Source organism: Onychomys torridus, chromosome 1 (genome assembly GCF_903995425.1).
Source record: "Onychomys torridus chromosome 1, mOncTor1.1, whole genome shotgun sequence".
Classification (NCBI taxonomy): domain Eukaryota; kingdom Metazoa; phylum Chordata; class Mammalia; order Rodentia; family Cricetidae; genus Onychomys; species Onychomys torridus.
In genome coordinates this window covers 108,972,248-108,984,951 of record NC_050443.1, presented here as the reverse complement: position 1 = coordinate 108,984,951, position 12,704 = coordinate 108,972,248, and the positions used below count along the sequence as shown (strand labels likewise).

The window sequence follows — 12,704 nt, the reverse complement described above, 5'->3', positions numbered from 1 at the left end:
GGTCCCACCACATAAGTGATAGAAATGCTAACCTACCTCTTAGCCATTGATCTTCCAAGCCCTAGACTGGATCATAATTATATTCTAAGAATTGGTCTGTACAGACCTTCAAGATTTGCTTCTTGTGCTTATTTTACTCAATGCTTCATTGCTGGAGGTTTTTATTAGTATATTATGCTATTATACTATCTGTAGGGGTCACACTGCCTATAGGTGCTGTACTAGTGTCTATAGTGGCCACTCTATCTGTATGTGTCACGTATTCTCTAGGTTTGTGCTATTGTATAGGTACAGCAGTGTAGAGGGCATCAAACCACCTGTTGCTGTCACTGTTGATTGCCTACTTAAGAGAATCTAGAATCACCTGAAAGATGGACCTATGAGAATGCCTGCAAGATGTTATCACAATTGCATTCATTGAGATGGGAAAGCCTGCCCACTCTGGGTGGAAGCACTCCCTAGGTTGGAATTCTGAACTGTGTAAATGAAGAAAGAGGGCTGAGCAGCAGCATGCATTCATCACTCTCTGCTTCCTGATTATTGATGTGATATAACGAGCTGCTTCAAGCTCCTGCTGCATTGATTTCCACAGCAGGATGAACTGTGAACTGTGAGCTAAATAAACTTTCTCCCTTACATTGCTTTTGTTGGAGTGTTTTACCACAGCAACAAAAGAAACTAAGACTCTTTTCTGCCATGATGAACTGTACCTCTAAACTGTGACCCAAGAGAAACCCTTCCTCCTTTAAGTTGCTTCTGTCACAGTGATAATAACACTGACCCAGAAATGGATCTTCCTTTTCAAGACCTTCCAGAATAAGCATAGGCTGGATGACACCTTGCCTTTAGCTAAGTGAAACCCATTTGAGATTCAGGAATTCTAGAACTACAAGGCAAAAAAAAAAAGTCTACATTGTTTAAGCCATCAGATTATGACAGTTTGTTATAGATGCCATAGCAAACTCATACAATAGGCTAGTATCATATGTGAGCAAATGCATTTTCCTCCAAAGGAAATTTAAAACACATCATTTACCAAAATTGAGGGAGTGTGAACTCCCAGAGCAGCTAGTCAAACTGAGCTGAACAACTAATTATGAAAACTACATAATCAAAACATTTTCTAAAATGTAAAGTACTATAAGATCTTTTTTAGGCGGTTAGTGAGTCTAATGCAGTGATGTGCTGGAGGTCATTCCCACACAAATTCAATATCCAGGGAAGGTTAAGACAAGTCTCTCGAGGGCACAACTGAAAACTTACCTGTACATCTTCTCTCCTGGATTTAGGTGGGTAAATATACATGCCCAGGAGAAACATCAATGACAAGGGTAATAACAATAAATCACTTACCTGATAATATGGTTGCTGAATTTCCATCACCTAGTGATACAAATAAATCAAGATATTTCTTACTCAATTCAATTGAGTGACTTTTACTTGGCATATTTATTAGTCTAATAGGAAAGGTCTGAAACACAAAACAGGAAATCAATTCCAGGTAAAATGCAGGCTCTTGGGATTAACAGGGACCAAGAAATATTTGCCGAGTTGATTGCTTTCAAGATTTTCTAGGGTAAAGCCTTTAAATGTGGCTCTTTGGGAAAACTGAGAGTAAATCAGTCACAGGAATTCAGGGCCATTTGTCTGTCCTGAGCAATTGTTCACAGCTAAGCACAAAGCAAGAGGATGGTGGCATGTTCAAAACTGAGATATATTCTCAGCTCATGCTTTCCTCAGAGCTGAGTGGACCTGTAGTAGACAACTCCACTAATCTCTTCTATACATGATTAATCTTTCCATAGAATGTCATTAAATTATATCACATATTATAATGTGTCATGATAATTTAAGTGTAGAAGGTGATATATTATGCATCATAGTTATTGTATATATCAGATTATTATATACTAATGTTGACTTATGATGTGGTTACATCCTGAAAAAGACCATAAATTAAAAGAGCTTGAGCTAAAATATCCTAAATGAAAAGCCTTGTGTGGTGGTGTGTGCCTGTCATCCAGCTCTGGGGAAGCAGAGCTAAGCAGGCCTCTGAGGTTTGCTGGCCAGATAGCCTAGCCTACTAGGGGAAATTCAAACCAATAAGAGATCCTGATGAAGGACACCTAGGGTTGTCCTCTACATGCATGTGCATATGTACCCAAACACACATGTCCACACACACATATGTGTGTGTACCACACATGAGAACATGCACATACCTCCACAAATTATGGCAAACAAATTTCATACAACTAATCTACCAAACATCCAACTTTAGCAGCTCAGTGCCCTGTAAATACTGGTTGTGTCCTATGCTGACTTGTTGCTGTGATTCACTGTGGATGCCCAGTATAAGGTAAAACGATTTTTTGCATGTTACTGACCTGAGAAAAGATAAAATTTAAAATACGAAGCACCAAAGTATGGTTTCTGTTTAATGCAAATTGCTTTCTTACAGTCAGAAAGTCAAGAAGTCATGTCAAGGCAAAATAAGAATACACACACACAGTGCTATAGATTTCAAATGGTTGATAGTAAAACACATATATGTGATATACATATGTGATATATATATATATATATATATGTATGTATGTATGTATACATATATATCAGAAAATTAGGAAGATAAGGGTAATGACCACCTTAGGGCTGTAGGGAAATAAATGGAAAAACTACAAAACAACCAACTGACCCTTAGCTAATTACTAATTCCTAGTAAGGAATTGATTATTTTTCAACCCTGAGCCTCCTGGGATTGGAAGGGTGATGAAATCCTGCACGATGGACCACTCTGTGCTTGGAAAGTGGTGTTTGCTGGAGGAAGTTGCTATCTTTGTTCATTGATGAATGGCTTCATTAGGATGCTATGCCTGTGCCTATCTTTCACCCACAAGTATCTATTTAGAAGCTGTGACTGACCAGGACTGCTCTTGGCTCTAGATAAAGATAAGGCAGTCCTCTCTCACTAACTCCCCACCCTGGGGAGGGAGGGAAGAGGACAGAGGATGGGCAAAGGAGTAAAGCAAAACTACATGGTCTCAGACGGGACAAAACAGATGGATCGCATAGAATGCAACTGAGAGGGAGCCCATTTTCATTGTGTATTCAAAGGAATTCTTTCTGTGGGAGGGGCATTTTGTCTGAGAACCATGATAAGGAGAGTTTGGGACTGAAGAGCTGGGACAGGTACTAGCTTGGGACACCCTTGTCTATTTCAAGGGCTGGACAAAGGGTCAGAGGCGGATCTGATGCAAGATGAGGTGTTTTCCTCAGTGGTCAGAGACATGGGAGCCTTTGAGTGGTACATGCCTTAATCTAATCCCAGCACCTGGGGGATGGTGAGCTCAGCTTTGACTGTGAGTTATAGGCCAGCCTGACTGTATACATAGTTTACATAGTTAGATGCACTGTGGGGAACAGGACACCCATGAAACACTCTTTAGGAGGTTCTGAGCACAGAGGTATGATCCAGTTCACAATTATGGTGGGAGGGCAGCAGAGGGAGGTGGCTGCTGACAACACTGATACTGTCACAGAAAGAAAGATGACAAGACTCTGGAAGGTGGCGTTCTTGGGGCTGGGGGATACTAAAGCGTTTAGCATATATTTTGAAAGTAGAGACATAATCGTCTGGTGTTATGGTTATGTAGAGTGAAGAAGGAGAAACAAGGAGTGTCTCCACTTTCTCCTGCTTAGATACACTCATGGAGCAGGAAGAATGAGGCTGCTGGTGGCATCAGCTGTCCACCCAAGCCAAACTAGGCATGATACCTTCCAACCGGTTAGCACAATTCCCCTGGATAACTGGGCAATTTGATTAATTTTCTAATTCTGTTTTATCATCCACAAAATGGAAATGTAAAAAGGACCTAACTCATAGTTTTCTTAAGAATATTAAATAAGTCATGTATAGAAAGTGTTTAGAATTAAATCCTTTAGTACTGAAGTCAAGAACCTATGGCTCCATCCTACCTCATAGCTAGCAGCCACCCCCCCTACCCTCAGTGTGTGTGTGTGTGTGTGTGTGTGTGTATGTATATGTGTGTGTGTGTGTCAGAGGTTAATACTGATGTCAGAGTCTTCATCCATCATCCACCATTTTTTTTTTTTTGAGACAGGGTCTCTCACTGAACCTGGAGCTCATCAATTCATCTTGGCTGACTCTGGCCAATGAGCTCCAGAGATCTGCCTATCTCTGTCCCCTAGGCAGTGGAGTTCCAGGTACACACCACCAAGCCCAGCTTTTATGTGGGTGCTGGGTCTTCATGCTTGTGCAGGAGAAGTTTTTACCAACTGAACTGTCACCCAGCTCCAGAACCTGATTTTGCAAGAGAAATTTTATGTGGAAACAGACAGACCCATGATTTCATGACCACCTGTGGCTGGTTTCATGTTGTCTCCAGCTGATTAGTCAATACTATGACACCATTTGGCTGTGAAACTTAAATATGCCAAAAGGGTGTCATAGTATTGACTAATGGCCTCTGAACTAAAGATTCAAGTGGTGCCTCTGTGGGTGAAGCTTCCACCCAGAACTGTCACACACTTCAGGGTGGCGTGGGTACTTGCCACCATTCCAAGTCTGTGACCTCTAACTGAAACATCATGCTGTGAGGTAGGTGTTTTGTCTCCTCTTCCAGAAGGACATAAATGGCCTGTTATGATCATCAACACTAATGAAGTGGCAGAAATGGAACCTAACCCTTCTGCTGCCAAACTCCCGAGAGAGGGGTGACTAAGAGCGGAATATACAACACATTCTCTCCAAATTTGTCTCAGGAAGTGTTAATAAGTCAGCATCAAATGAGGATGATAAGAAGAGCTTCAGCATGAAAACAACTCCTACCTTGGGGCCTTGCCACGGGCTCCTGGCCATTGCCTGTAGGGAGAGGGGTTGAGAATTAAGTGGCTGTTGGAACAAAAAAGAGCTAATGGTAGTTAGGTCAGATTCTGTGCCCAGATATCTGCTTCACATAGTTCAGAAAAACATTCACCAGATGGTACTCTGGACAAGTCAGAGGAGTCCCCTCTCCTTCTTAATGAGAGGGGGAAATGACTTCCGCTTTGACAGCAATTCCCTTAGGGAAAATGAAAGTGGTAATATTGCAGAATAACTCAAACTTGAATAATTGAAACAGAAATGAAGCTAATTATTTAGAAGGATTAAAGTGAGCCAAATGCACTTTCTACTCAACATCTGGAATATCTTAAAGTTTATTTTAAAATTTTGTTTATTTTAAAAATATTTGTTTATTTTTATTGTATGTGTATGAGTGATTTGCCTGCCTGTATGTCTGTGAACTGCATGAATGCCTGGTGCCCACAAAAGTTCAGAAGAGGGTGCAGGATCCTCTGGAATTAGATGGTTGTAAGCTGACATGTGGGTGCTGGGAATAGAACCCAAGTCCTCTGCAAAGGCAGCAAGCGCTCTCAACAACCAAGCTATCTTTCCAGTTCTATTTATTTATTTATTTATTTATTTATTTATTTATTTATCTATCTATCTATCTATCTATCTCTGTGTGTGTGTGTGTGTGTGTGTGTGTGTGTGTGTGTGTGTGTGTGTGTAAACCCTGGGAGGCCAGAAGAAGACACTGGATTCCCTGGAGCTAGAGTTACAAATGATGGCTGCTGTGCTAGGGACTGAACTTGGGTCTTCTGAAAGAGCAACAGGAACTCTTAACCACTGAGCCACCTTTCCAGTCTCTCTTTCCAACTCTTATATTTTGTTTTTGATTGTGTGTATGTGTATTAGTATATGCATGTGGGTGCAGTGCCTATGGAGGCCAGAAGAGGGCATTAGATTCCCTGGATCTGGACTTTGTGAGACTTCCAACATGAGTTCTGGAAACTGAACTTCCTCTCTGTAAGAGCAGTACATGTTCTTAATTGCTGAGCCACCTTTCCAGCCCTGGGTAATACCTCAATAGCTCAAGAATGCAGACTTTGTGACCCCTGGAATAAACCAACAGATGGCCACTTCCACTTAATCCTTTAACATTAAACCAGCATTCCCCCGCCCCCATTTGGTGTACAAATGTATCTTGGCATTGATAATGTGCTGAAAATTAGTCCTGTGATTGGTGGAAATCTAGAGTTACGTTTGTATCCCTAGACCAGTGCTTCTAAGTTAGGGGCAATTTGTTTTACAAAGGGACATATTAGAAGACATTTTGGCTGTTACAACAGCATTGAGGGTACTACAGTTGTTTGTGAGTAGAGACCAGGTACACTGTAAAATAGCTCCCAAATCATAGGGCAGCCCTGTGCCCACCACCTAGACTGACCCCAAATGCCCATTATACTAGGAGAAGAAACCCAGCCCCACACTGATCTAATACACTCCACTTCCTAAAAGATTTGTGATTACCACCAATATTTGTCATGAACTCAAATTAACAGGACAAACTAAAGCTATTCTAGGTTATAATTCTATTTGTGTATGTGTGTGTACAGTGAACATGTGTTAAGGGCAGAGGTCAGCCTCCATCCACCTTGTTTTCTAGGACAGAGTCTGGTCAGTGAGCGCATGCTACTGCTCCTGACTTCTTTACATGGAATCATGGGATCAAACTCAGGTCCACACGCCTACATGGCAATCTCGTTACCAGTTGAACTATCTCACCAGCTCTATTTTCTTCCTTCCTTCCTTCCTTCCTCCCTTCCTTCCTTCCTTCCTTCCTTCCTCCCTTCCTTCCTTCCTTCCTCTCTTTCTCTCTCTCTCTCTCTCTTTCTTTCTTTCTTTCTTTCTTTTTTTGAGACAAGATCTCCCCTGTGTGAATCAAGCTAGCTGGACCACACAATGTAATGTGGCTGACCTTGAACCTTGAACTTTCATCTTTCTCCCTCCCTCAGCTGCCACAGTGCTGTGCCCCGCCACCAGGCTTGGTTTGTACTGTGAGTTTTAATGAGAAAATTTTATCTTCATTCATCACAATGCCCCTGAATGAGTCCCCTCACTAGTGGGTCTGGTTGTCTCCTTATGAGATGTCTTGGAATCCTTACAAAGGAACTGCTCATGTCTGCCACTGTGTAAATTTCTGTATAAAATCCATTTCAACATCGAGTGTCTAAAATACCTGAGCTTAAGTACTGAGCACTTAAATCATCCACGTCTCTTTATGTCTAGTCCACCCTAGCAGCAGGGTCTATTTGTGATTGCAGATGTGGATACAAAGGTCACAAAGGGATTGGTGTAGGTGAAATCTTGATCAGAAGATGTGCACTGTCAGAGGGAGAGGTGGCTCTTACCTTCACAGATGACACTGGCATCTTCTCCAGGACCACAGTTATGTAAGTGCCAGCCAGCATGAGGACACTGTCCTAAAAATCTCTCTGTCCCAGTACAGCCCATCTCATCCAGCAGAAACTCGCCTGGGCCCTCACCAAACTGTGCCTGGACTGGGGCTTCAAGGGCACGCCCACAGTTCAGCTGTCGGCACACCACGTCGGCTTCATGCAGGTCCCACTGGTCATCGCAAACCCTGCCCCAGTGGCCATGGTAGAAAACTTCTACTCGCCCGGAGCATCTTCCTGACCCATTCGTGAGCTGCAACTGTGGCCAGTCTTGAAGGTACAAAAGGACTGCTGGAAGCAAGCTACTCCACTTGGATCGACTTGCCTAACTAGACACCAAACACTCATCCAACAACAGGTCTGAGCAGACAGCACAGGGGATCCTATCATTAGCAGGATGGACCTGAGCCTTCTTGTCACCAAGGTCAGAATAGAGCAGCAAAGGTGAATTCTGCCCCATCCCAGCTGAGTTGGGATTCACAGGAAGAGCCGTGAGATGTATCTGGCACATTAATCCTTCAGGTAGATCCTAGTGGCAATAACTACCACTTTTCTGAAGTGAATTGTTTTAATGGAGAATTAAACGGAGATCTGCAAGCATGCCAAGTGCCAGGAAGCAAAGGTGGTGATGGTGGTGTTCATAATGGTTTGAGAGGGGGTAAAGGATGTAGGGTAGGGATGTCTTTTCTAAGTGACAATAAACTCAAGGACTGGAGAGGTGTAGGAAGGAGTTACTTGGACCAAGAACACCTAGGGAGAGGGTAGAGCTTTCCTCCACACAGTAAGGAAAAAAAAAAAAAAAAACCAATCTAAACCAAGTCCATACAATTATGAATGGGGTGAATGCACAAGGATTCTCTGGTAACATCATTCTATTCAGTAAGATTTGTATGGCTAAAGGATCTACCCACTGGTAGAAATACCTGCCAAATCACATCACACTAGGGGTTAGGAAATCTTGACTCACCACCAGGAAACGGTGTTAAGATTTCAGCATCTAAGAGCAAAGATAAATAAACAGGAATCATTACTATGAAAAGGAACCCACCCAAGTGCACTGTATGTATGGCAGCTCACGGAGTAGACATTAGCTGCCACCATGCCTGTATGTGGGAAGGTGGGGGTGGTGTTCAGTAGGATCTGGTCAGTGAAAACTGATGATGAGTTCAGGCAGCTGAGTCATTCACAAATCGGATTATGTGCACAAATACATCAACTTCCAGAAAGCAGCAGCGTCCAAGGCTTATTAAAGAGCGCTGCTGTGGATGTCCCAAAGGAGGACATCAAGAGATTTGGTTGTTAGGTAGGCCAAGGCTTCCCCTTTCCTCCATTAACATGTGATGGAGGAATTGAAGGCACACATTGTCCTGGGACTCCACTCTCTGTCTTCATATGTCTGAAGTTAGGATTTTCCTTACTCGATCTGAGTTCAGTTGCACCTTTGAATTATAATTTGCCAACCCAGATCCTTGTCTACTCCAGAATTCTCTGAAATACGTTTGGGCAACAGGATCAAAGCAGTTTGAAATACTACCCACGTGGTGGAAGCCAAGGGATTGACCTTTTCATTTTCCTTTCTCTTGTTGGGTCCTTAGGATTAAGCCTGTGTTTGTCATCTGCCCCTCCCCACCTCCCACCTAGGTTACAGTAGCAAATGTGATCAGATGACTAGAGGAGCTTGTGGGTGCTTTACTAAAGAGTGCTGAGGTCTTGCTCTTACCAATATCTCTTGAAGTTTCATTTTCTGTGGGAATGTTTTCAGATTCTATGAGGAAGAAAAGAAGGTAGAATACAAGGTGAGTCTGTGGGAGAGGATAAAATCTGCAATGTCCTGCCTCGCTGAGGGGCTTGCTGCTGCCCTGGTACCCTGTCCCCAGCAGAAAGCTCTGCCTAGAATTGGTCACACAGGGCTAGTTCAGAAAGGGCAATGCTATCTAGGAAGGAGAGTTCATTTGCCTTTGATCGGTGTTTGTGTGGATGTCAGGGTGAATTGTGAGCAGGGTTTGCCCAGGTCTTTCAGTGAGGGTTGGTTTTGGCTTGGGATTGGAGCTGCATGGCTACAGACTAAATAAGCACGTTTTCTTGAAGGATTTATGCTACCAGGTATTGAGTATTTCAAATGCCGTTTCATATTAAAATAAATGCAACTTTGGTATTATTTATACTTTGAAAGCGAATGGGATTCTAGAGTCTCTGCTGAGGGCAGGCAACCCTGGGGTTGTGCTGTTTAAGAAGGCGACTGAGGGTTGGGGATTTAGCTCAGTGATAGAATGCTTGCCTAGCAAGTGCAAGGCCCGGGGATCGATCCTTTGGCTCAAAAAAAAAAGGAAAAAGAAAAAGAAGGAAAAAAAAAAAAAAGAAGGCGACTGATTCTTTCATGGGCACTGTTCTCTCACTGACAAGTCAACTATTCGTTTTCCCAGTCAGCATCCTTTGTCTTTCTGCCTGTGTCAGGAAAGGTGGGCACTTAACGAGTTGGAACACAGAATCGGAGGATGAAGGCTTTGCTTTAAATAAACCAGGACAGGTTAGCAGGCAGGGGTGGGGAAGGGGTGGGGTTGGGGGGGGCGGTGAGCAGGGTGTCTCGCTGTAGCTGGGGATCTTGTTAATAGTGTGTGTATATTCCTAGGTTCTCATCCTAAGCAGATGTTATGGATGAGACTGCTAGCAGAGTAACACAGACAACTGTGGATACTCACACATTTTGCTAAGGTTCGGGACATCTTTTCCAAAGTGTAGGCATATTTGGTGGGGAAATGGAGCATTGGGTATGGCTGCCTCGGGCCCAAATGTGTGCTGGGTGACCTTGGTCAAGAAGGCATTCTTCTTAACCTTGACTTAATTTTATCCTTTAATTTGGGTTTCTCTATTTTCAAAACAAGAACAATAAAACCACCCCACCTGAGAGATAAGGCTGGGGTGGAAGACGGAAGCAAAGTGCTTACAGAACTGCCAAGTGCCACATGAGCAGACGGGATTTATGCTTTGAGGCAGACTCTTAGGCAAAACCAGTCAGAGATTTGTTTCTAGGATACTAGGCATGCTGTGATTCAAATTCTAATTCAACATATCCACCAAAATAACAAATTTACAAAAAAAAAATCACAGAACAAATTTAATCAACTTCAGTTGGTAGAAAAGCAAAGCAAATGGGACTAGAGAGATGGATCAGAGTTTAAGAATACTGGCTGCTCTTCCAGAGGTCCTGAGTTCAATCAACCAGATAGTGGCTCACAGCCATCTATAATGAGATCTGGTGCCCTCTTCTGGCAAGCAGGCATACATGCAGACAATATACTGTATACATAATAAATAAATAAATCTTTTTTTTTTTAAAAAAGGACAAGGAAAGAAAGAAAGAAAGAAAGAAAGAAAGAAAGAAAGAAAGAAAGAAAGAAAGGAAGAAAGAAAAGAAAATCAGATGAAATTACTAGAAAGTGCTGGGCTCAGTCTGACACTTGGATAAGGAGTTGTAGACAATTTCCTGTCACTATAAAAGTAACTATTAATCAACTATCAATGCACTATTAATTTATAATTAGTTACTGACATCACTATCTCCACCTGCGCATGTTTGATTCTAAAGTTACATTCTTTGCTATTGTCATCTGGTTCTGGAACAGGTTTTGCTGTAGAGAGCCATCCTCTGCATTGTATGAGGTTAACAGTGTCCCTGGATGTTACCACAGACACCAGGGGCATCCCCAAGTGTGGCAGTCAAAATGTCCAAATGCTTCCCTAGGGCACAAAATCAACTCCAGCTGAGAACAACCACAGAAAGATGTACTTGAGAAGAAGGGCTTTTAAATCCCCAAAGCAAGGCCTATACTTACTCTATTTTGCTAACTAGACTGCTCTCAGTCCTCCCTCTCAGGGTACCTGGTCTAAGAATGTGCAACTTCAGAGAGCAGCGAAGTCACCCCAGGGCTACTCAGAGCACCCACAGGAGGCCAGTGTGAGTCCTGCCCCACAGTGGCAGGGCTGAGGGCTCCAGGAAATGCTTTCAGAAGCGGATGGTCCAGTTTAACCTTAAAGGAGGTCTCAAAGTAAGGATAATCAGAGGAACTTCCTCCAACAGGCTGAGTGCTCACCTCTTAGCCAGTGAATAAAGCCTTAGTTCCTGCTTTCTAGAAGGCTGAACCTTGACATATGAGGAGAGGAGACTTGGAAAGGAGTCTCTGGCTCACCAGTTAGCAGCTGGTGAATGAGGAGGAGGCTTTCTTCTCTCTCCAACCAACTCTACGACTTGCTCTATCATCCACAGCTGGTTCCTCAAGGCCAGAACTACTCTGTCTCTAGGAGCTTGAGTCCCCCAAAAGCAGAATTTTAGAGACCATGTTATTGGTAGCCCGGATCTCAGGATATAGGTACTGGGTCACAATGATTACCGTCACGATGATTGCTTTCATTTAATTAGAAAAAAAGCTAAAAGATAATCAACGACATGCCAAGCATAGAGAGATGAGTGTGGGGAGAGGACCAGCAGAGGGTTACCCAGGGGTGCCTCACTGCAGTCCCACAGGACCCACAATTAGAAGGGGCCCACCCTTTGGAGCTCTGCTGTTTCTGTCTAGAAATTTTTCATAGCCCTCACACTAGGACTCACAAATCACATAACCTTGCAGCTGGCCTAAGTGTTTCCATTTCCAGTCTGCCACTCTAGTGCTGCTGTTGGCCCCTAAGTAGATGCAAGAGGACTGGGGTAGAATAAGGTCCACATTCAGCTGCCCCCCAGACCCCATGAAGGAGAGGCTCCGTCATCCTAGAAGGTGCCTGGGACCGTGAGCAGACAAGGCTTTTGGTCCCACAAGACAATATGCTACAAAAGTTTCCTTTGGGTCAGGGGAGAAAGGAGAATCATTAGATAAAGTGGAAAATCAACTCTTGGGAAAGATGGGAAGTGATTTACCGGAGCAGACGACACCAATGTCTTCCTCGTGCCCACAGTTGTGGATGAACCAGCCAGCGTGGGAACACTGCCCCAGGGAGACCTCGGTCCCAGAACACTGCACATCATCCAGAAGAATGGGGCCGGAGCCCTGGCCAAAGTAGGCCTCTCCCAGGGTGGACACGGCATCCCCACAGCCCAGCTGCTGGCACACGACCTGTGCTTCCTTCTCGTCCCACAGATCGTCGCACACTGTGCCCCACACACCTTCAAAATACACCTCCACTCGGCCAGAACACCTGTTAGAACCTTCCACGAGCTGCACAGGAAGCCAGTCTTTGGGAGAAAAGTAGTCCCCACCCCCACCTGAGTGTTGGCTGGCGAGTAGAGTAGACTCCCCCTCTCCCTTCCCAGGAGTACCACCTTTGTTCCCAGCACATGGTTAAACCCTTTACACAGACATCCTTGTAAGGTTCCCAGATACCACATAGGGTACTGTCGTACCCATTGTAAC

General features: G+C 43.7%; 1 protein-coding gene across 1 annotated transcript in view; it reads right to left on the bottom strand.

Moving 5' to 3' along the window:
* The window catches only part of LOC118577397 (deleted in malignant brain tumors 1 protein-like), a 111,921-nt gene that overhangs the window by 91,159 nt on the left and 8,058 nt on the right, over nucleotides 1-12,704 (bottom strand). The window contains exons 2-5 of the mRNA XM_036177545.1: nucleotides 12,212-12,556; nucleotides 7,354-7,572; nucleotides 4,853-4,885; nucleotides 1,354-1,383 (exon numbers count right to left, since the gene is read on the bottom strand). Of these exons, the coding sequence (XP_036033438.1) occupies nucleotides 1,354-1,383; nucleotides 4,853-4,885; nucleotides 7,354-7,572; nucleotides 12,212-12,556 (627 nt within the window). The remainder of the gene's footprint in view (nucleotides 1-1,353; nucleotides 1,384-4,852; nucleotides 4,886-7,353; nucleotides 7,573-12,211; nucleotides 12,557-12,704) is intronic.